Here is a 24865-nt window from a genome sequence, read left to right as displayed (position 1 = left end):
CTACAGAAGAAAATCTCCACTGCAAAAAAGTTGCCTTAAGAACAATTAAATCAGGGGTTGTCCAGCATAAGGCCTGGGGAACAGCCTGGCAAACACTCTAATCCAGCCCCACTGCATGGCTGTGTAAAATGTGCAGGAGCGCATAAATTTTGTATTCAACAAGAAAAGAAAATTGTTGAACCTTTTCTGCAATTTCACACATTTATTTCTTACAATTTAAGTCAAAAGAGTTATGCTGGCAGAGTTGCAATATAATTTTGTTTTAAATCACAAAACAACAAAAACAGCTACAATACAGTGTCTTTTAATAAGGGAAATATAGCTGCTCACAAACGCTAATGAGGAATTACAAATGTCACACTAGCTGTGAACACATCCCACACAGTGTCATATAAAGCATTTATCCAATCTGTGTTTCTGTGTAAGGCCAAACTTTGCAAACTTCCAAGCATCCCATCTTCATTCGTTCACCTGACTATAAATTAACAGACTGAGCATGAAATCACTCACCTTAGTCTGATTTGATGTTAGGTAGCATTCTCACATACACATAATATTATCACAATTTTATTTGATTATTCCAAAAAAGTATGTACAGTCCTATACACCTTACAGATATTCAGGTGCATGCAGGCAAAAGTAGCCCAGCTGTGCCTGTGCCTCGTACTTCCACTTCAACTCTGTTATCAGATTCTAAATATACTGTGCTGGTGCTTATCGTCTGTAGCCTCAAATGCTCAAGCTACATGTCTACATGTTCCGTTCAAAGATTTACACAATTTTAAGTGTTCTCATTTAGATACAGTCTGTTAAGTGCATTAAGTTCATTCAACATCGATTTTGTAGAGGAGAAGCCACTGTATGATTTTCAGAATCAACGTTATTCTTTCCCAGATCGTCTTTTGCTGTGAACTGGGTGCTTTTGGTTCCTGTTTGCTCCGATGATGTTCCCTCAAACAGCTTAGCCATAAAGGCAAAGCCATTATCCTTGATATAGGATTTCCCAGCAAAGGTGTAGAGGACCGGGTTAGCACAGCTGCTGATGAAGGCCAAAGTTGAGGTCACCGCTCGGGTTGACTCAGCCATACCATACAATCTGCAAGAAAGTTGAAGTTATTTCACATTGATGGTGATGGTTTTTATACAGATTGCCATTATAGCCTCGTCAGACTGACTCAGTACCCCTTAATCATCACCTGCAGTATCAAGACCCTATTAAGATTTTTTTATTATTCTTGTTTTGGCTTCTCCTTTCAGGGGTCTGTAACCACACAGTTCCCTCAGGGATTATCAAAGTATTCTAAATCTGAATCTTCTCTGCAGTCTTCCTCTTTTCCTCCTTCCTGGCAGCTCCTTATTCCACATCTTTTATCCAGTGTATCAACTATCCCTTCTCTGCATGCCATCTCAACGTTGCCTCTCTAATATTACCTCTGTCGGCTTAACCTGATCTGACTCTTTGATGTATTCATTTCTAATTTTGTACATCCTAGTCACATATGACTTCTCATTTGTCAGACCTTAAACCTGCAATTTTGGGTGGCAAGGTGAACATGGTATTCACAGAGAGATTTCTGGAAGTGGTCCTGAACCCCTGCAGTGATTTTCCACAACAGAATCCTGCCTGCTTTTACTGCAGTGTCACATGAAGCCCGAATATTGAGATTTCTCCAGATTTTGGAATATTTTGATAATATTATATACTGAAGATGGCGGCACATTCAAACTCTTTACAATTATAGTATATTCAGTTTACTGAATGGTAAAAATTAAATCTAGGTGTATGTCACTGCATGCACAGAGACATACTACCAATATCAGCTTTGAATTACAGAGTATTGTTATTACTGTTACTATTATTGTATTAATATTGTACTTCACTAACTTTAGCACCATGTTTATGAAAATCTTCAGTTACTCACCGTTTCCTTGTTGCTGAGCCTTTTGGGTACCACGCAGCTGCCACCTTGGGTGGGGAAAAAAAAACACCAACCCACTCAGTATTCAATCGAATGCTCAGATAACCGATTTACAAACAGATTTGATGTGGTTATTGGGTTATTGGTAGAGAAGATGCCCTTGCACACCTGTATCATGTTGATGATGTGGTACGGCAACCAGAACAGGCCAAACATTATGACGATAGCCAGGATAAGTTTCTCGCTGCGGAAATTTCGTTGAAACCTGGTCTCCCTCAGGCGTTTCAGGATGAGAACGTAGCTGGTTATAATGATTGCATAAGGAATAATGAATCCTGCCACTGTCTCAGTGGTGTACTGAAGCCTCACCTGCATGAGAGGATATAAAGCCATTTCCTTAGAGATTAAATACCTAAGTCATGTCAATGTGGTCTTTGATCTAAAAAGGGCCATTCTGCAAAATAAATCATTTTACTTTATGTAGTTTTAGAATATTTTGATTCTAATATTTTTTCCACCTTACTTAAGGAGGACTTTTACTTGTAAAGAAGGAATGTTTTACAGAAGAGCATTACTACATTTATGAAGGATCAATGCAAAATGATTTTCAGACTTTTGTGCAGTGCCACTACCCATGCATCAGTATTTACAGTGTGTGGGCTCAAGGGCTTAAAAAACATGCAGTCTGGTGTAATTTTAGTTATTTTAACTACATTTTGAACACTAGTTAAGCTGCAGCTCCCAAGGCCTTAAACACAGTAACAAAGCTTTTTTCTCTCTCTCTCTTTCTTTCTTCACCATTTCAACACTCTACCATGAAATAAACTGATATGAATTAAGAAAGCTGATATCAGCTTGTGCAGATGTTTAAGTTATTAATGCATCTTTATTTCAAAACAAACCAAAAAAGCCTCAATTTCAGCTAGTTGTTCTGGACCTTTTACTCAATATATGTTATCATGTTCAGTAGCTTACCCACTATTTCTCAGGCTCTCAAATGTACAGATGATTTTTGAAGGCATTTTATGGATGACAATAAATATAGTTATCAAACTAATCAGATCAGTGGCAGAAAGATAGCTAACACAAGTGTACTTACATGTTCAGACAGTGTGTGATTGGGTGCACACACAAGTTTTGTTTTGTTTTGAGCAGTAACAGCTCGAAACACCAACGAGGGAATGGAAATGGCCATCACGAACATCCATGTGCCAAGGATCACCCTCCTCACAACCTTCCTGGTGATCAGGTGATACAGTGTGTGTGGAAAGACTATGGCCAACAGCCTGTTCACGCTCATCAGGGTTATCAGAAAGATTGACGCATACATGTTGGAGTTGCACAGGTAGAACACAATTTTGCACATGGTGTTACCAAAGACCCACGACTGCATGACCAGGTACATGATGAAAAAGATGGTGAGAGCCATGAGGAACCCATCAGCACATGCCAAGTTGAGGATGAGGAGGGTGGTGACTGAGCGTTGTCGGCAGCGGGCCAGGATGCTCCAGACAATGAAGAGATTTCCAGGGACACCCAGGAGGAAGACCAAGCTGAGGATGAGGGCACCAATGGCTGTAAAATAGTTATTGCTCACAGCGCTATCTTCTGCCGGTTCAGTAGGAATTGGATTTGTCAGAGGTGGGGGACTCGTGTTACTCATTGTAGAAGAATTTTTGACCCTGAAAGTGGGAAAAAAACATTAGAACCTCAAACACAAACTCAGTCAACAGTTTAGTAAACAAAACTAATGACGTCCAAAACACTAAAGTAGCACTTTGATAAATGCTAACTTCATGTTTACAGTTTTCAGCATTGAACTGTCAGGTTAGCAGATTGCCACTACAGTATTATTTATTTATTCTTTCATTCATTTATAATTTTTACCCTTTCATGCATGACTTATGACAACCTCAATGTGGATTTTTTTAAAGTAGTTTTATTCATCTTTAGGCATGAAAAAAATGTATAAATACTTAGAATAAATATTTAAGAAAAAAAATCCATATTAAGGTAGTCATAAGTCATGCATGACAGGGTTAAATAACAATAATTACAGTGAAACGCGTCATACCATCATTTACCATCATTTACCATCAGCTCTGTACAGTTGGATTTCAGACACTTCCTAAAACCACTACCTCTTTTGTCTCTGTGTTAAGCAAATTAGATATAGTTGTTTACTTTAATATGTCTGGTAGATGAATATTGAAACTCTAAAATTTTATCAAACAAATGCACATACGTATTGTATCTCCAACCAGTGATATACTTAGATATTATAAAACATAATTTATAATATAGTTATATATAAAAACAACATCTCATAATTATGTGACTGTATTTTTTCTAGTTGTGAGGTCTGCTAATGTGTAATTTCGGTAATTGGTAAAATGAAACATGAGGTGAAAAATATGAACAAGTGGTTTGAATGGGCATATGATCGAGAGCTCCACACTGACACATAAGTTATAATTAAAAGTGGTATTTCCATTGAATCATCCCTCTGCATTAAAAAAAGAAATTACCTGAAAAGATACAGAAACAGATAGAAAGGTATGTAAGAGGCAAAAAGTGACAGAAATTACTGAAAACAGAGTTCTTTGACAATTTGGTTCTTTCAATAAAAAAAACAAAAACCCATAATAACCAGAAGTCATATACATATACGGAAGATTCAAAAAATGACTAATACATTTTTAAAGAGGGACATGTGCTACCCTGACACAGCCTCTAAAATATTTGTATCCTAGACTACAGCCAACGATTCAGCCTCAGAGGCAGCGTGCTAAAACACGTTGAACATTGGCAGCACTGCGTCAAAGAACATTGTTTCAACATAGTCTTTGATTCAACTTGATTTTTTTTCTTTTTCTTTTTCTCACCTCATTTTTTCGCATAGAAAACTGAAGTGCAGACGTCACAGACATTGTCTGAGTCAGTTTTAGACACTGTAGTAAAAAGCATCTGTACACTGACCGCAAAGAAAAAATAAGTGGTGTGATTATCTTTATCTCATTCAATTTCAAGCATTTCTTTGGGTAAAAAAACCCCTCAAAAATGTTGGTTAAAAACTGGGAATCATAAAAGAACTGCAAAGAATGGCAATAGCTTTATATGGAAGGGCTCCATAACATGCAGAAGGTTTGTAAACCATTTGGTATGCATTAATTTAAACTTTGAAATTAACCTATTTATCAAAAATATCAAAAGGAGGTCTAAAAGAAAATATGCTAAATGTTCATTTATGATATTACTCACCTTTTTATGGTTTGTTATCGCTCTGTGATGTGTTCCCGAAGTCTGAGTGTGTTCTTGTGAGCTCAGACCACATAAACTGAACCCTTTCCTGCCTCGCAGGCTATAACATGCTGTCAGTGAGGGGAGGGATGCCGAGAGGCATGCCCTTCCTTAAAAGTCCCGCTTTTCCATTTTCTTTCTAAAGCTTTGTATTCATGACCATGTATGAGTGTCGTGTAGAATCTAAAACAGAATATGAACTCTGTTATTTTTATATGCATTCTTTAAAAACGGATGTCCCAGCATGATGTACCAGAATGGATTTTTCTGTATCCGTAGGCACTTTTAACTCTAAGCTAAGTGTTGTGCAATGAAAAGCACCCGGGGGGTTAGATGATTCAAAAGACTTTCCTGTGTCATGTATGCTGGGCACACAAGCGCAAACACGCATTTAGAGATCACACACACAACAGCAAAACCTACTTGTTCATACAAGGCTCTGTCACTGACGAAGATGCTACTCTTCACAATATAAAACAAAATGAAACAAGACAAAACGAAACAAAGAAATGTGTTAAAAAGTTTTTTAATAATATTCCAACAGCCGTAAAAAAAATATAGATTTTTAAAAAAATTAAACCACAGAAACTTTCGGTACTTTTACATTACAGTAAATCAAAACTTAAAGGAATGTCACTTTACATTTACATAAAATCTTGTGAATTTTTAAAGACTTTTTTTCTTCAATCTCAAAAATATGTACCAGGAGCCTGCTGGAAGTGTTATTCTCTTTTTCACTTTTGGCTGGGATTTATCTTGAATCTGATGAATTAGATGAATTACAAAAAAAAACAAACAAACAACCATATGAAAGAGTAATCAATAACTTAGCTTTGATTCCACTGCAATATACCTTTCCCCCTAAGCACCTGGTGTGCATTTATTGTCAGCATCTGCCCCTGTACTTTGCCTTGCCCTCCCTCCCTCCTCCCCCATTTAATAAACAAATCAATGTAAAATTTGCACATTGAGCACCATCAGGCGAACATCATTATGTTAACAGATGGCATAAATCACAGATATTTTAAAATAAGAATAAAATGAAATAACAGAAATACATATGATTCAAATTTTTCAGCGCATTGTCTATTTAAATGCAAAAAATAGAAAATTCCCAGTCCAATTATGGGCTGAAGAAATATAGCAGCAATGAAAGCTGGCCTTGACGTAATTGATAAAACTGCTTTGGACCACATTTAAAAATTTTGAAAGTCAGCTGTATCTCAAAATGTCTAAAAATTTCAAGTTACTCCAAAGTTTGAGACAATAAGACAATTTTTTTAAAATTTAATTTGAAATATGTGCTAATAATTTATATTTTTGAGTTTGCGCCACCTGGCATTTTTTTTTTTAAAATTTAACTTTATTCTATTTATACTCTTAGCTTTACTCCTGTATTGTGTTGAGATCCTCACTCGATCTCTCCGATCCTTTTGTTACTCAGCTGGAAAAAATAAACACTATTGAAGGTCACCTTCTTTTGCTGTACCGTCATTCAAAGGGCCACAGGCCTTTGCTTTACAGCCCTTCAAAGGGCCCTATGCTTCTGTTCTACAGCCATGTAAAGGGCTGCACACGCCGTGAAGCAGTACAGTGTGCAGTGTTCAATTTACCCTACAAAATAGATTTCTTCATTTATCATGTAGAAAAACTGAGATGTACAGATGAAATTGTGATTCTTTTTTAATATCAAAATATCTCAAGTTTTAAATGTGTAATTAAACTGACAGGAGGGTGATACTGACCGGTTATGCTCCAAGCCAGAAGTTGTGATTTGGTGCTACATACATGAACTGAACTGAACTGAAATGCTCTAGCCCACTTAACATCACAGTAAGATGAATTAGATGAATGACATTAAATCATGTACCAACTGTCAACAAAACATTAGCAACACGTTTTCAGACAGTACGCAACATTTAGCAAAAGCCCAAAGTCAGCCTGTGGATCCCACAGAGGCATTTCCCTCTGGACAAGCAAGGCAAGTGCTTGAGCAGGCAAGCTCCATGTTTTAAGTACATAGGTTCATTAAATTGCTTTTAATCATTAGTCTAATTTTTGTAGTGCTGTGTTGTTGCAGAAACTGTTACAGTTTTTTTAAAACCAAAAATAATAAGGCAGCTGATGTATTTATAGTAAATACAATTTTGTTGTTCTATTTTGTTAATTTTAGTTGGCCTATTACATTCAGTATCCTAGTTAATATTGTAATGTTCACATATGCTCTCAAGAACCAGACGTTTTGATCTCACCACGGTTTATTGTGTAGGTAGAGGAACACAGGCTGTTAACCCCTAAGACAGACCTCTGTCTTCCTGCACACACTCACTGACATTTCCTGCTGCACAACCGAACATGTCTCTTAAAGAAACAACAACAGTGCACACAGGTAGTCAACCTGTCACAGTAGAATAGCCTTTAACAATTATTACAATATTATATCACACTGAATATCAAGTGTAAATCAATCCCAGGCACACTTGCAGCTGAACTTACTACCAATTCAGATTAAAGTCATAGATGAGTTAAACTTTCCAGGCTGGCAATAAGATGATGCAAACAACACTGCTGCAACTGTGCAGCTCTTTGAGGTTTTGTATATTGCTTTTCTGTGTGGCCATTAGGGGGAGATGCTGACTTTGCTAAATATTATTTGAATTATGTTTCTGCGAGTGTGCAAATTGTTTTCTGATTTTTTTGTAATCTACAGTGCTAAAGCTCAATCTAACAACAACAAAAAGTTCTCACATCTAGTTTCACAAGCATATTTATAATGGAACATTAGAAAATGAAATAAGATAATAGTAGGTGTGTGAATGATCACTAAGCAGTATTACTGACAGTAATAGAAGGCCCCAAAAACCTAATTTTGATTAGGCCTGCCTTGAGGAATACTTCACAATGTCTCCTCTGAGCTGAACTACTTTTTTCTCCTCCCTGCAAGTCATCACTTACACTTGTTTTCTCTCTCTCATGACCCTCTTAGACTACGTCCTAGGCCCACCTAGGCTACATCACTCTTTGTCAGCTCATTTGATATAGTTATATCATTATAAATCAACCTACTGAGCTTTATGGCGATTTTGTGAGTCTGCCTTTTGGGTACAGCCATTTACAATTCTTAACAGTTGCATTTAAAACACACACACACACACACATCACATGAACACATCCCACACAGTGTCATATAAACCATTCAATCTGTGTCTCTGTGTAAGGAAACTTCGCAAACTTCCCCAACCGTCCCATCTTCATTCATTCACCTGACTATAAATGAACACACTAAGCATGAAAACAATCAGCTGAGTCTGCTTTCTATGTTAGGTAGCATTCTCACACACACATAATGTGACACACACACAAAAAAAGTATGTACAGTCCTATACACTTTACAGATATTCAGGTGCATGCAGGCAAAAGTAGCCCAGCTGTGCCTGTGCCTCTGACTTTCACTTAAACTCTGTTATCAGATTCTAAATATACTGTGCTGGTGCTTATCGTCTGTAGCCTCAAATGCTCAAGCTACATATTCCATTTAAAGATTTACACAATTTTAAGTGTTCTCATTTATATACAGTCTGTTAAGTGCATTAAGTTCATTCAACATCGATTTTGTAGAGTAGAAGCCACTGTATGATTTTCAGAAACAACGTTATTCTTTCCCAGATCGTCTGTTGCTGTGAACCGGGTGGTTTTGGTTCCTGTTTCCGATGATGTTCCCTCAAACAGCTTAGCCATAAAGGCAAAGCCATTATTCTTGATATAGGATTTCCCAGCAAAGGTGTAGAGGACCGGGTTAGCACAGCTGCTGATGAAGGACAAAGGTGCGGTCACTGCACGGCTGGACTGAGAGATGGCATCTAATCTGCAGGGGAAAAGTTTGAAAAGTCTTTTTTTTTTTTTCAGCTGTGTTCATTGCACATAGCGGTCACCGCTCGGCTTAAGTCGGCAAAATCCTGCAATCTGCAGGGAAGAAAGTTAAAGTTGGATTTTTCACATTGATGGTGATTGTTTTTGTACAGAGTTACTCAAATACCCCTTAATCATCACCTGCAGTATCAAGACATATTGAGACATTCCTTAAAAAGATGATTTCTAAATCTTTTTATTATTATTCTTTTGGCTTCTCCCTTCATGGTTCTGGAACCGCATAATCCCCAGGGATAATTAAAGTATTCTCATTCTGAATTTTCTCTGCAGTCTTTTCCTCCTTCCTGGCAGCTCCTTATTGCATATCTGTTATCCAGTTTACCTACTACTCCTCCTCTTCACATGTCCAGAGGAGGAGTCTAAACTAGGGGTGGGTTTCGATAATTGAATTTCCGATTAAAATCGGAAAATTTAAATTTTAGCTTGAATAAAGTGATATTGATTCATTAAATCCTGAATCGACTTTTAAATATACATGTATTTTGCCAGAAATGCCAGAATCTCAGGTTAAAACTCACAAAACTATTTCAACAACCACCAAACAGCTAAAAAAGCAAGTGAGAGCAGGTAAATGGATTCCACACAAAGATGTAAACACAATGCGCAGAGCCGATGCTTCAGAATCTGTGAGATGTCGGCTTTCTCACCCACTGGGGCTGAAAGCCGAGAGCTCACACATTCTGAAGCTGCAGGTTTTATCACTCTCCAAACTAAATTGACTGGCAGCAAAAGAAGATCAAAACTATGCTTCACGTTTCATAAACGTCGCCATTAATTCGCTCTGACTTTTGCTGTTTTGCTTCCACCACAATAAAATCACAATTCCTGCACAGCTCTCTCTCTCTCTCTCTCTTGCTCTCTCTCTCAGTGTACTTCAAGAACAGTTTCCCATCTCAAATCTCTGCATTATTTGCTTGCTCATTACGCACCAGTCTACCATTGTTTACAGCATTGTCGGCCGCTGTTTTTTTTTATTTTAAAGTGTCTCTAATAAACCCTCTGTATCTTTACACTGCTTCACTTCAGCAGCATCAGTAATGTTCATATACTGATTTGTGCTTTTCTTCCGTTTTTGATCTACAGCAGAATATTTTTAAGGTTATCTGCTATAAAAAGCCAGGCCAGGAAACTCTCCTTAATCGTTTTCTGTGTTTTACCCTCAGTTACTTTGACACAAAGGCATCTTCTGTGTTGCTTACACCTCTGATGAAGTCTCACAAGTGCCAGTACTGATAAATGATCAGAATTATAATATCTCTGACTGTCTGGGTCAAAATTGAATTGAATTGAATTGAATCGAATCATGGATCGAATTGAATCGGGACCTTGTGAATCGGAATCGAATCGAGTCTAGAAATCAGTGACGATACCCGGCTCTGTCTCTTGTTTGTTAGAGCTTCAACCTTTTGGATGTCAAGGTGAACATGATATTCACAGAGAGATTTCTGGAAGTGGTCCTGAACCCCTGCAGTGATTTTTCACAACAGAATCCTGCCTGCTTTTAGTGCAGTGTCACATGAAGCCCGAATATTGAGATTTCTCCAGATTTTGGAATATTTTGATAATATTATATACTGAAGATGGCGGCACATTCAAACTCTCAATTATAGTATATTCAGTTTACTGGATGGTAAAAATTAAATCGAGGGGTCTCACTCACTGGCTAACACATTAGCCACAGCTAGCCGCTAGAGACACAGCAGCTACAACTTTATTCTTCTGTTGTGGGGATCAGGGCAACAGAATCCTGGGAAGCTACCGAGACAGGCTTCCCACCATAAAGGTAAACGGACACACACTGTCACCACACGCTAACCATATATTGATGCCACACAGAAGCACACACATGTACAACCAAGTAAAGAATATGTAACAGAGAGGAGAAAAAGCCTCTACAGAAAACTTTAGTTACTCACCTTTCTCTTATGAGTGAGTTCTTTGGGTACCAAGCAGCTGCCACCTTTGGTAGAAAACAAAACACACTCAGTATTCACTCAAAAGCTCAGCTCTCTTAACAGAAATTTTGAGCAGATTTGATGCGAATATTTGTCAAGAACACGCCCTCGCACACCTGCATCATGTTGACGACGTGGTACGGCAACCAGAACAGGCCAAACATTATGATGATAGCCAGGATAAGTTTCTCGCTGCGGAAATTTCGTTGAAACCTGGTCTCCCTCAGGCGTTTCAGGATGAGAACGTAGCTGGTTATAATGATTGCATAAGGAATAATGAATCCTGCCACTGTCTGAAAGGCGTACTCAAACCTCACCTGCACATGAGAGGATATAAAGAAAAGCTGTTTCCTTAGATATTAAATGAAAAACAAAGAAATAGAGCCAAAATTATGAAACTGTTTAAACTGATCAACTTTTCTGGTTCTTTTTTGTCAAATGAGAGGACAAAATGAAACATCTGAAGACCTAAAACCAAATAATGTTGTTATGGTCTTTGATCTAAAAAGGGCCATTCTGAAAAATAAATCATTTTACTTCATGTAGTTTTAGAATATTTTGATTCTAATATTTTTGCCACCTTACTTAAGGAGGACTTTTACTTGTAAAGAAGGAATGTTTTACAGAAGAGCATTACTACATTTATGAAGGATCAATGCAAAATGATTTTCAGACTTTTGTGCAGTGCCACTACTCATGCATCAGTATTTACAGTGTATGGGCTCAAGGGCTTAAAAAACATGCAGTCTGGTGTAATTTTAGTTATTTTAACTACATTTTGAACACTAGTTAAGCTGCAGTTTCCAAGGCCTTAAACACAGTAACAAACACATCTGCAATATTTCTTTCCTCTCAGTTTCAGATAGTGTGTTCCTGTTAAAATAGGCAAATGTTTTAGCTGTCTAATTGTTCATGAAATCATATCTAATAAAATGTAGAGTATTATAAGAGTATTTTTTGACATGGTAGTTTTTATCAATAGTTACAGTTTAAACACAGAGATATACTACATTTCAGGAGAAATAAACAAACAACCAAAATATCCTCCTTTAATCTGAGAATGTAAGTCATTTTTTCCATTGTGTAGATTTCCCCAACAACATTTAACCAGTCTTTTAAAGAACCATTTTTTCTTTTATTAATTAAGTCATGAATGAAGAATTCTGGCCCTTTTGCTCAAAGCGTGATCATGTTCAATACCTCATTCACTATTTCACGGGCTCTCACGGGCAGAAGGTTTTTAGAAGGCATTTTGATGATGGAAACAAATATGGTTATGAATCTAATCAGATCAGTGGCAGACAGATAACCAACACAAGTGTACTTACATGTCTTCGCAGTGTGTGATTGGGTGCACACACATATGTTGTTTGAGTCATATTATCAGTTTCTTCTTTCACATCTCGAAACACCAACGAGGGAATGGAAATGGCCATCACTAGCACCCATGTGCCTAGGATCACCCTCTTCACAACCTTCCTGGTGATCAGGTGATACAGTGTGTGTGGAAAGACCACGGCCAACAGCCTGTTCACGCTCATCAGGGTTATCAGAAAGACTGATGCATACATGTTGAAGTTGCACAGGTAGAACACAATTTTGCACATGGTGTTACCAAAGACCCACGACTTCATGGCCAGGTAGATGATGAAAAAGATGGAGAGAGCCATGAGGAACCCATCAGCACATGCCAAGTTGAGGATGAGGAGGGTGGTGACTGAGCGTTGGCGTATGCGGGCCAGGATGCTCCAGACAATGAAGAGATTTCCAGGGACACCCAGGAGGAAGACCAAGCTAAAGATGAAGGCACCAATGGCTGTGGAATAGTTATTTTTCACAGCATTTTCCTTATCAGGGTCAGTCTCTCGGCCAGTCAGGAATGAGACACTTATGTTGTTCATGCTAGATGAACTTTTGAACCTGAAAGAAAAATCCATTGGTTTTCTTTGACTCTCCAATTGAAACATGAATTACTAGTCAAGAAAGAGCTTCAACATACATACTTAACAGACATATTCCCTACCTGCACTTATAAAGCTTGGGTTTTCTCTAATTCACATAGAGTCAAAAGTATATGCAGAGTGAAATATATATGTACACCTCCACTAATATTTGTTTAAATATCCCTTAGCAAGTTTCACCTCCACCAAGGCTTTTGCTAGCCATTAACAAGCTTCTAGTATAATTGTGGATAGCTATCTGATTATTCTTCTTGGCATAAATAGTAGAGTTAATTTAAATTGGTGGATTTTTTGGTATAGACACAACTTTTAAGCAGAGATCAAAAAATTCAGTAGCGTTGTGGTCAGAGATTTGGGGAAACCAGTCCCCTCACGCTGTGTTTTCTCCACGCTCCAAGTTCCCTGTGTTCCCAGTAGGGCTGCCACGATTAGTCGACTAGTCACGATCACGTCGACTATCAAAATCGTCGACGACAAATTTAATAGTCAATGTGTCGTTTTAAAGCCTTGTAAGATCCTGAAAGATGCAGGAATAATTACAGTGGAACCCCGATTTATGAAATTAATTTGTTCCCGAGGGTCCTTCGCAGGGCTAACACAGAGAGACAGACAACCATTTGCACTCACACCTATGGGCAATGTAGATTAATCAATTAACCTATCCCCACAAACTGCATGTCTTTGGACAGTGGGAGGAAGCGGGAGTACCCAGAGGGAACCCACGCAAACATGGGGAGAACATGCAAACTCCACATAGAAAAAACACGGCCTGATGGTGGACTTGAACTCAGGACCTTCCTGCTATGCAGCAACAGTGCTAACCACCCTTCCACTGTGCTACCTTATTAATTAATGCTGCAATCTTAAATATGATCGACCTATCTCTAATAATTGGTACCACAGGCCTTCAAGCTGTCACTAATTAAACCATTACTTAAAAAGCCATCTCTAGCTGTCTTAGGCCTTCCTTTGATCTAAAAACGTTTTGAAAGAGTAGCTGTTGAACAGCTAACAGATCATCTGCAGAGATATGGTTTCTTTGAAGAGTTTCACTCATCTCTGTGCTTGTTCTGCTAGACCTCAGTGCAGCGTTCGATACTGTAGACCATAATACTTTATTACAGTGATAAGAGCATGCTGTATATATATTAAAGTACTGTGCTGCAGTGGTTTGAATCATATTTATCTAATAGACTCCAAATTGTTCATGTAAATAGAGAGTTCTCTTCACACACTACGGTTAATTATGGAGTTCCGCAGGGTTCAGTGCTAGGACCAATTCTGTTTACATTATACACGCGTCCTTTATCCGGTATCATCAGAAAGAATCGCATACAGTTTCACTGCAATGCAGATGACACCTAACTTTCTCTTTCCATGAAGCCAGATGATACACACCAATTAGTTAAACTGCGGGAATGTCTTAAAGATATAAAGACCTAGATGACCTCTAATTTTTTGCTTCTAAATTCAGATAAAACTGAGGTAATGTACTTGGCCCTAAAAATCTTAGATCTAACCAGATTCTTAGAGCTGGATCAGGTGACCCTGAATCCTCCCTTAGTTAAGTTGAAATAGGCGTAGGATGTTGAAGGATTGCCATGATTCATGGAAAGTATTTCTTCTTCAGTCATCTTTTTCTACATCTTTTTGTACAGAAATAACTGAAAATAAAAACAATTGTTGGCTCACTCCTTACTACTGTACTGCAGCCTTTAAATTATTTACATCCAAGGCTCTAGCCAATGATTCAGCATAATCTCATAAACAGCATATTAAAACGCACCAAACATTGATTCTAACAGTAAATAGTGCATCGAAGAGCATTATTTCAACAGTCTTTGGTTCACATTGAAGTTTTTTTCCTTACTTGTGTCACTACAGTCTCTCACTGGAAGTGCAGTACAAGCAGTTGGCTTCCGAGTCAGTTTTGCACACTGTAGTAAAAGCCTTTGTGTATCTGTGCACACCTGACCACAAATAAATAAATACATAAACGTGAGTGATAGAAGTTTATGGGTTCAAGTTGGTCATCATATCATGACATGATGAGAAGAAGTAATTTATTTTCAGGCATTTATTTGAGAACGAAATAAACGAGATGGAAAATTATCATGTTTTTTTTTATAATCCACTCACCTTTTCACGATGTATTTTCTCTTTGTGATATGTATCGCGTTCAAATATCCGCTGCTCACCAGCCCTGACAGTGCTCCTGTGAGCTCAAACTATAACATCTCGCCTCGCGGGTTGTAACATGCTGTGGTTTAAGGGAGCGCTTCAGAGAGGCGTGTCTTTCATTAAAACTCTCTCGCTCCCCTTTTCTGTCGAAACCTTTGTATTATCTCGATGTATGATTGTCCTGGGATTTTTTTTTTTAATAACCTGTGCTAAAACAGAGTCTTCACAATGTTATTATTTATAAAAAAGCATGCGTTCTTTAAGATAACATGTTCCAGTGTGAGGTACCATAATGCATTTCTCTGTTTCCTGAGACGCTTTTCACCCTGAGTCAATTGTTATTAAAAGCACCCGAGGCGTATAGATAAAATTTAAAAGCTTGCATTTTAGAGAATAGACACGCATAAGCAAAACATTCTTGTTCATACAAGTCTCTGTCACTGACAGGAATGCAGCTTTCCATGGAACGGGGAAGTGAGAAACTTTGGAGAAGCCCAACCCGCTCACGGACTGAGTGAATGACGTGTTTTTTTCCTTTTCTTTTACTTCCAGGAATTCCAGGTTATGCATGTCTACCTTTAGTGAAGCCATGTTTCTCGTAATTATCTGCTCTAAGCTGTTGAAATGGAGAAACCACACGTGCAAACCACAATCAATCAGATAACCTCAAATGCAACCACTAAACAAAATAAACAAACAAATAAAAATACTCGTTTTACTTTTTAAAAATCATGACCCTGTTGCTCAAAGATAACACAAATCTTGCTCTCAGCTGTTCAATTAACAATTTTTCTACACCGCACTTCATCTGACAACCAAAGTAGCTCAACTGAGGCCACGTTAACATCCTGTTACTATATCAGTGTTGTCACATCTCCTGAGCTCTCATGGTCCGTATCGATGTGTCAACCGTAACCACTGTGGTGATTACATCTTTCGTCAAACTCGGATGTCACACAAGTCTCAAGCACCGAGTTTATCCTGCTTGTGCCGGCTTTGTCTGGTCTACTTAGTGCCACCACTGAAGAAACTAGTTTGATCCTGCTTGTCTTGGCTTAAAACAGTTACATTTCCTGGTCAAATAAAGCTTTAAAAATGTGATTTGTGAGAGTGATTCTATAGATTTTTGACGTTTTTTGGATTTTGAAACATGATTTATTTACATTAGCTCAACCTAAATATCAAAAAATGGGTAAATAACACCAAAATAACCTGGAATGGAAACTGGCATTCTATCATTTTAATACAAATTGTCAAAATGATGGGTAAAAGACTTTAAGTGTTCAGGAAGACTAGAAAAGTTCCAGTCCCAAAAGTCCATGAAAGACCAAACAATTCATTATTTGGAAACATGTCAATAATATTTGGAGTGTATATTAATTAAAGAAGGGGGCTCTGATTGTAGCAATGCAAGGTGGTCTTAAAATAACTGAGAATGGATATAATGTTTTATAGAAATTGAAATTGTAAATATGCTTGATAGTTTATTTTAAGAGAAAAGTGAGGAAGTGGTTCAGTTTCCCAGCATGCCATTCTTCAAGATGAAATTAGTTCATTCATTATATGTATTTAGTGTATTTAGCGGTTCCCTTATTCAGGTTTGTTTGCACCACTGAATAAAATGAAAAAGAGGGGAAAAAACCTGTTTGAGTGAATCAATCCAAATTTTGATAATAACTTGAGAATTTCAACAGCAAACGCCTTGTAATTTATTTGTTTTTCTTTATTTCCGTAGTAGAAACAAGCCTCGATAGCCTCTGCCAGAAAAACTTTAGCATCAGACATTCATTTCCTGCCTGGTGAGTTTAATGCTCTAGTTTGATATTATTCTACATCAGTTTACAGTGAAAATGTGTTTATGTAAACAAAAATCAGACAGCGGGTGAAATTTTCTCACTTTTTCTTATGTATTATTTCTCTTAGTGTCACAGGTTTAAAATTCAGTCTGATGGTAGGATACTTTGTGTCTTTTAAATGTGTGTGTGTCATGCATGCATTCATGTCAAGAATAAATTAAGGTAAATCTCAAAAACAGTGGACTTTTATAGTGCAGATGTATTTTAGCAAAATCTCTGTCCATGTTTAAAAGCTTTCAACATGTTTAAAACAAGCCAAATGTAATAATTCTAAGGGATTCTCACCTCATCTCAACTCTGTGAGTGTTATCAGACTTTTCACACTTTCATCATGGGCATAGATGTGAGTAACCACCAGCAGCATGATGATTCGGTGTTTCCTCATACCACAACGCACTTACATGAACTCACGCAGGGCTCAAGTGTTGAGTTTATCCTGCTTCTGCCGGTTTTTTCTGGTCCACTTATTCTCACTACTTTTAAAGAGCTACGTTAATACTGCCTATCATGACCTAGGACATGCTTGCAAAAGAATGTCTAAGGAGTTTAATTTTTAAGATTAAACTCTAAAAGTTGAACTTTTATTTGGGTAAGTAATTCCAAAATAAACTTGAGTGGAAAATAGCTCTACAGACCAAAATAAAAACAGATCGTTTTGATTTGAATGTAAATGTGTGCAGTGCTTTGAGTCGTCAGTAAAAGTGGAAAAGTGCCGTCCAAACAATTAAGTACTTGGAAATTTGTGTATAATATTTTTAGTTTGTAGTTTTAGTTGAAGTAAAAGTGTAAATTAGGAAAAAAGTAAAATAAGGAAGTAATTTAGTTTCTCAGAACTATCTGTCACCCTTCAAGATGAACTCTGTGCTCATCCTATACAGTAAACATTTAGTGAAAGATGTGATGGTCCTTTTATTGAAGTTCATTGTCTTTCAGTTACAAAATAAACTGAGGGTTTCTTTTTATTAAACATTTTAAATAAACCTGAATTTCAATTCAATTTTATCTATACAGTATCAAATCACACCAACAGTCATATAATAATAATGTGTACTTTATTGATCCCTGTGGGGAAATCACTTTTTTTTCCTTTGCATTTGACCCATTCACTCAGTGAAGCAGTGGACAGCCACTAAGCAGGCGCCCGAGGAGCGGTGCGCAGGGACGGTACCTTGCCGTTCAGTGGATTTGAACCACCGACCTTCTGATCATGGGGCGACCGCCCCCCTATGAGCAAGCACTTTGGCGACAGTAGGAACGAAAAACTCCCTTTTACCAGGAACAAACCTCCATCAGAGCCAGGCTCAGGGAAGCGCAGTCATCTGCCATGACTGGCTTGGGTGAGGAGAGGAAGGCAGGATGAAAGAGATGCTGTGGAAGAGAGCCAGAGATAGTAATAAATAATGATTAAATACAGAGAGGTCTATAAACACATAGTGACTAGAAATAGTGACTGAAGGAGAACTACTTCCCCCAGCAGCCTACACCTACTGCAGTATAACTAAGAGAGAATTCGGGGTCACCTGATCCAGCCCTAACTACATGCTTTAGCAAAAAGGAAAGTTTTAAGCCTAATACTAAAAGTAGAGATAGTGTCTGTCTCCCGAATCTAAGTGGAATCTGGTTCCACAGAAGAGGAGCCTGAAAACTGAAGGCTCTGCCTCCCATTCTACTTTTGAATACTCCAGGAACAACAAGTAGGCCCACAGTTTGAAAGCAAAATGCTCTAATGCGGTGATGTGGCACTATGAGGTCATTAAGATAAGATGGGGCCTGATTATTCAAGACCTTGTATGTGATTGTATGTGATGTACGTGATTCTGTGAAGATGTGTCGGTCTGGGACCAGCAGCCCCCTTAAAAGAAAGTATTATATAAAAAAACTGTCACGGTCCTGGGTCGGTGACCCAGCGCTTTGAGTTTTGTTATTAGTATTTTCTAGTTTATTCTGTTTTGTATTGGTGGTTGGGGTTTGGTTGTGTTTATTTTCCCTACCTGCGTCTCCCTCGGTGCTCTGTTCATGTCCCCGTGTTGTTATGTAAAACAGTCTGTGTGTTTCCTGTTTTACTTTGTAGGGTTGTCTCGTTATGTCCATTAGTTCCAGCTGTGTCCCCGCCTGTCTGCCATTACCCGATTACCCTGTGTGTGTGTGTATATATAGTGGGTGTCGGTCTGTGTTGGTTGTCGGCTCGTCTGTGTTTCATGGTGTCTGTTCCTCGTCTGTGTCTCTCTGCCTCCCACCCCATTTGTATCTCCGGTTTGTTGTTTAGCTCACCCAGTTTAGGTTTATGTTCTGTCCTGCCCTCAGTTCTGTTATTTGTACCCTGTAAATTAAACCCTCACTCATATCATCATATCGGCTGTCTGCATTTTGGGTCCTCCGTTTCCTCCACACCACACGGCTCACCCCGCCAGCCGTGACAGTACGAGCCGACCACAAGATGGATCCAGCAGCTTTGTCTGGGGAGAGCGACCTCGCACGCATCCAACGCCTCATGGACTGGGTAACCCACACCACCAACGCAAGTGCGAAAGTGGTGGGGTTAAAAGCCATCGAGGCAATTCTGGAAGGGAATTCCTACCTCTGCCAGTTCGAGGGACTTTCGGACTTAATTCGCAACCTGCGTAAAGCCCGGGAGGTGGTGCAAGCCCGGGAATCCACAGACTTTGTCCAGCAGCAGCGGACTACGGCCGCCCCGGAACAGCCACGTCAGCTTCTCCCGCCGGAGGTTTTGCCCGGCCCGCCGGAGGTTTTGCCCGGCCCGCCGGAGGTTTTGCCCGGCCCGCCGGAGGTTTTGCCCGGCCCGCCGGAGGTTTTGCCCGGCCCGCCGGAGTCGTCCGCAGGGAGGAGGCGACGATCGCGCCGTCGGCGCGTCACCCCACAGCCGGATACTAGGACTATAGCACTACAGGCTGTGGTGAGTGGACAAGACACTCTTTTGGTTTCACCGGAACTAGTGACTGTTTATACCGGGGCTGTGTTTTTTGAGCCTGCTGCACAGCCGCAAGCTCGTTTAGCTGCACAGCCGCAAGCTCGTTTAGCTGCACAGCCGCAAGCTCGTTTAGCTGCACAGCCGCATTCAGCTCGGTCCCCGGTATCCCCACTAGCCCAGTCATCTATGCCATCTTCACCGACTCCCTCTGTACAGGAGGCTGCGTCTCTGCCTCCCGTTTTGGACTCTTTTTCTAAGTGTTTTTTGCAGAGAGACAAACCACACAATCCTGCAAACTTTCCTCAAGAGCTGGCCAGTTGTGAGACTGAGATGCACTCCAGGGCCTCCCCAGAGGCTGGGTTTCAGCCCCCAGCAGACTCTGGACCCCTGGAGGTAAAGAAGCCAGCTGAGGACTGCACCCGGCTGTCGCTGCCTGAGCTGAGTCAATGTTCGGTGCAGCTGCAGTCAGCCTTGTGTTTGCCAGAGGCCCGTGTGCCTGCTGGTTCTGATCTGTTCCTGCCAGAGGCCCGTGTGCCTGCTGGTTCTGATCTGTTCCTGCCAGAGGCCCGTGTGCCTGCTGGTTCTGATCTGTTCTTGCCAGAGGCCCGTGCGCCTGCTGGTTCTGATCTGTTCCTGCCAGAGGCCCGTGCGCCTGCTGGTTCTGATCTGTTCCTGCCAGAGGCCCGTGCGCCTGCTGGTTCTGAATTGTCCCTGCCAGAGGCCCGTGCGCCTGCTGGTTCTGATCCGTCCCTGCCAGGGGCTCCAGTGCCCACTGGTTCTGCGACTGTTTTCGCTGGGGGGCCCGAGGAGCCCGTCCAGCCTCCTGTCTCGTCCGCTGGAGGGCCCGAGGAGCCCGTCCAGCCTCCTGCCTCGTCAGCTGGAGGGCCCGAGGAGCCCGTCCAGTCTTCTGCCTCGTCAGCTGGAGGGCCCGAGGAGCCCGTCCAGCCTTCTGTCTCGTCCGCTGGAGGGCCCGAGGAGCCCGTCCAGCCTCCTGCCTCGTCAGCTGGAGGGCCCGAGGAGCCCTTCCAGTCTTCTGCCTCGTCAGCTGGAGGGCCCGAGGAGCCCGTCCAGCCTCCTGCCTCGTCAGCTGGAGGGCCCGAGGAGCCCGTCCAGTCTTCTGCCTCGTCAGCTGGAGGGCCCGAGGAGCCCGTCCAGCCTCCTGCCTCGTCAGCTGGGGGGCCCGAGGAGCCCGTCCAGTCTTCTGCCTCGTCAGCTGGAGGGCCCGAGGAGCCCGTCCAGCCGCCAGCTGCAGCCTCATCATCCTCGCCGGCTGCCGCTCCATCCACGCCGCCGGCAGCAACAGCAGCTTCATCCACACCACCGGCAGCAACAGCAGCTTCATCCTCGCCAGCTGCAGCAGCCGTGTCTTCATCCTCGCCAGCTGCAGCCTCCGTGTCTTCATCCTCGCCAGCTGCAGCCTCCGTGTCTTCATCCTCGCCAGCTGCAGCCTCCGTGTCTTCATCCTCGCCAGCTGCAGCCTCCGTGTCTTCATCCTCGCCAGCTGCAGCCTCCGTGTCTTCATCCTCGCCAGCTGCAGCCTCCGTGTCCTCAGCTTCACCCACGCCGTCGCCTGGTCCAGCTCCGGCTTCTTCGTCGCCTGGTCCAGCTCCGGCTTCTTCGTCGCCTGGTCCAGCTCCGGCTTCTTCGTCGCCTGGTCCAGCCTCTGCATCAGCCTCGCCTGGTCCAGCTCCGGCATCCGCTTTGCCTGGTCCAGCTCCGGCATCCGCTTTGCCTGGTCCAGCTCCGGCATCAGCCTCGCCTGGTCCAGCTCCGGCATCAGCCTCGCCTGGTCCAGCCTCTGCATCAGCCTCGCCTGGTCCAGCCTCTGCATCAGCCTCGCCTGGTCCAGCCTCTGCATCAGCCTCGCCTGGTCCAGCCTCTGCATCAGCCTCGCCTGGTCCAGCCTCTGCATCCGCTTCGCCTGGTCCAGCCTCTGCATCCGCTTCGCCTGGTCCAGCCTCTGCCTCCGCTTCGCCTGGTCCAGCCTCTGCCTCCGCTTCGTCTGGTCCAGCCTCTGCCTCAGCCTCGTCTGGTCCAGCCTCTGCTTCAGCTTCGTCTGGTCCAGCTTCAGCTCCTGCCTCGTCTGGTCCAGCGAAGGCCACGCAGCCTTCAGGTTCCCAACTGCCGCCTCAACATCGTCGGTCATCTGCCGGGCCGCATGTTGGGCATCTACGCCGCCGCTGCCGTGTGCACGGCCGGCCTCCTGAACTGTTTCCCCGTCGCCGCCGTTGCTGTCCGCACGGTCGGCTGCCTGAACTGTTTCCCCGTCGCCGCCGTTGCTGTCCGCACGGTCGGCCGCCTGAACTGTTTCGCCGCCGTTGCTGTCCGCACGGTCGGCCGCCTGAACTGTTTCCCCGTCGTCGCCACTGCCGTGTGCACGGTCGGCCTCCTGAACTGTTTCCCCGTCGTCGCCGCTGCCGTGTGCATGGCCGGCCTCCTGAACTATGTTTTGGGACCCTGTTCTTGGACTCCAGCATGTGTGTTTGTGTTTTGGACAATTCGCTTGGTTCGCTGGAGCTTGTTTTTGTTCGGTGTTGGTCCCTCCGTCCTGATCCCCCCGCCGCCCGCCCTGGGTTGGTCGTCTGTTTTTGTTTTGGGCTGTCTGGAGCCAGCCCTTGAGGGGGGGGTACTGTCACGGTCCTGGGTCGGTGACCCAGCGCTTTGAGTTTTGTTATTAGTATTTTCTAGTTTATTCTGTTTTGTATTGGTGGTTGGGGTTTGGTTGTGTTTATTTTCCCTACCTGCGTCTCCCTCGGTGCTCTGTTCATGTCCCCGTGTTGTTATGTAAAACAGTCTGTGTGTTTCCTGTTTTACTTTGTAGGGTTGTCTCGTTATGTCCATTAGTTCCAGCTGTGTCCCCGCCTGTCTGCCATTACCCGATTACCCTGTGTGTGTGTGTATATATAGTGGGTGTCGGTCTGTGTTGGTTGTCGGCTCGTCTGTGTTTCATGGTGTCTGTTCCTCGTCTGTGTCTCTCTGCCTCCCACCCCATTTGTATCTCCGGTTTGTTGTTTAGCTCACCCAGTTTAGGTTTATGTTCTGTCCTGCCCTCAGTTCTGTTATTTGTACCCTGTAAATTAAACCCTCACTCATATCATCATATCGGCTGTCTGCATTTTGGGTCCTCCGTTTCCTCCACACCACACGGCTCACCCCGCCAGCCGTGACAGTAACTAAGGAGATTATCGACATTCACTGGATATTTGATAATAGGCTTTAACCTGTGGCAGTCTCGCCAGCCAACGTCAGCCAAACAAACTAGTGAAGACTCCGCCTCCAGTAAACTGGGAGAAATAATTATTTGGGCCTCTGATGAATTTGTAAGTTTTCTCACTTACAACAAAATGAACGAAACGAAATATCAACCATGGTGGTGGAGTGGTTGGGATTGGTTCCTGAGTGGAGTGGTTCCTGTGTCGACACAGGAACTTTATCAATCCCAGAGAGACACTGAGTTATAAAAGCAGCATAAAAAAAAAGACAGCAAAGCAGTTATATAAAAGAAATGTAGACGTATAAATGTCAATATAAAAGAACACGAGTAATAATTTGCATGCATTTATTTTGTTTTTGTTTCTATCTGGTGTATAACAGAAATCATGTTGCCAAAATCATTTTACTGATCATTTTTGGTAAATTTCACTTTGAAAATTCACTTCACTATACTTGCTTTTTAGGAAAGTTACAGTAAAATTATTCTAGCTTTCACCACACGAGGGCAACACATCCACATGGAATCCTTCCTTCTTTGTCTTCTCCTCCCATATACTTGACACTCAGCAGCTCCTCCTGTCTTTTGCACTCATCCATCATACTGCAGTGCTGCTTTAAACAATTTATTAGCCATTCAACTTTACAGTTTCACAGCCCTTTAAATCTTTCCATTTATAGAAGTGTCCTATCTCTGAACTGCTGGAAATGTACAGCACTGCTTACACATAGATTTAGGATTCAGTGTTTATAAGAGAGGACTTTTGTCATCTATGCAAAAAATAATAATTCAGAACATACACGTGCAGACTGATTAATTACAATAAATGCTTATCCTCTAAGTGACAATGGACAATGAACATTTAGTTTTTTTATTTTATATCTTTATCAAAGTCTTAATCTATCTATCTCGATAACAGAAAGAAAAATAAAGCTGTTGGAAATAAATACCTGTAAACTCACCTGAAGTGAAAATGATATAGAGAAGGAATGAGAGAGAGCAGACTGAATATATACTTTTTGTTGTTTTCCACACAACAAACAAGAAGAAAAGACTTTCCCCACCCCTCACCTCTTTTCTTGGATTATTTACTGCATGAAAAACACAAACCCTTGCATTAATTTCAGTGACACCTTTGTGTGAATGCAGTCCTGACAGCTCCGGCACTGGATTGACCCAGATATATGCAAATGCACATTGCAAGGAGATTACTATGTAAGAAAAACATGTGGTATTTTCATTGTATTGTAAAGCTAGACAAAGTTATTATAAAAAGGTGCAAAACTCTGTTGTTTTGTGGCCAAATGGGGGTTTCAAAAGGCAGGTTTATCTTACACTGTAAACCCCCTGTACAACCTCAGGTGTATCGAGTAAGTTAATAGTAAAGCCATTCCTTTGTGTTTAGAAACTCAGTTGCAGTCAAATATAAGCATCTTTTGTCCAACTTGATATATATTTCCCATAAAAACAGCGCTCTCTAGTGGCTCTAATAACTGTGGAGGAGCTCAGGGTGGTTTGATGGGTGGACGTGACCCTGAGAGAGTCCAATATTTATAGAATAGCTATCACTGTTATCTAGGGTGGTCACGATGTCAAATTTTTATCCTTGTCAAAAAGGGTCAC

General features: G+C 41.5%; 3 protein-coding genes across 3 annotated transcripts; all 3 read right to left on the bottom strand.

The window, feature by feature from the left end:
• Positions 1-387: 387 nt before the first annotated feature.
• On the bottom strand, positions 388-5244 carry LOC102793759 (leukotriene B4 receptor 1-like). Its single transcript, XM_087831693.1, has 5 exons — positions 5181-5244; positions 3019-3601; positions 2088-2288; positions 1923-1966; positions 388-1096 (listed from the first exon to the last, which is right to left on the bottom strand). Exons 2-5 carry the CDS (start codon positions 3580-3582, stop codon positions 829-831), a joined length of 1077 nt encoding a protein of 358 aa, XP_087687819.1. The 5' UTR covers positions 3583-3601; positions 5181-5244; the 3' UTR covers positions 388-828.
• A 2215-nt stretch (positions 5245-7459) lies between these two features.
• Positions 7460-15297, bottom strand: LOC118454278 (leukotriene B4 receptor 1-like). Its single transcript, XM_087831594.1, has 6 exons — positions 15205-15297; positions 14936-15035; positions 12433-13024; positions 11221-11421; positions 11066-11109; positions 7460-9084 (listed from the first exon to the last, which is right to left on the bottom strand). Exons 3-6 carry the CDS (start codon positions 13003-13005, stop codon positions 8820-8822), a joined length of 1083 nt encoding a protein of 360 aa, XP_087687720.1. The 5' UTR covers positions 13006-13024; positions 14936-15035; positions 15205-15297; the 3' UTR covers positions 7460-8819.
• Positions 15298-20215: 4918 nt separating this feature from the next.
• On the bottom strand, positions 20216-23841 carry LOC148097696 (uncharacterized). The gene is made up of 6 exons (XM_087831318.1): positions 23763-23841; positions 21944-22488; positions 21195-21613; positions 20801-20858; positions 20465-20605; positions 20216-20284 (listed from the first exon to the last, which is right to left on the bottom strand). Exons 1-6 carry the CDS (start codon positions 23839-23841, stop codon positions 20216-20218), a joined length of 1311 nt encoding a protein of 436 aa, XP_087687444.1.
• Between the last annotated feature and the right edge of the window lie 1024 nt (positions 23842-24865).

The sequence above is a fragment of the Neolamprologus brichardi genome, chromosome 18 (genome assembly GCF_056152115.1).
Source record: "Neolamprologus brichardi isolate AB-2024 chromosome 18, ASM5615211v1, whole genome shotgun sequence".
Lineage (NCBI taxonomy): Eukaryota > Metazoa > Chordata > Actinopteri > Cichliformes > Cichlidae > Neolamprologus > Neolamprologus brichardi.
This window is presented reverse-complemented; position numbering and strand designations above follow the sequence as displayed.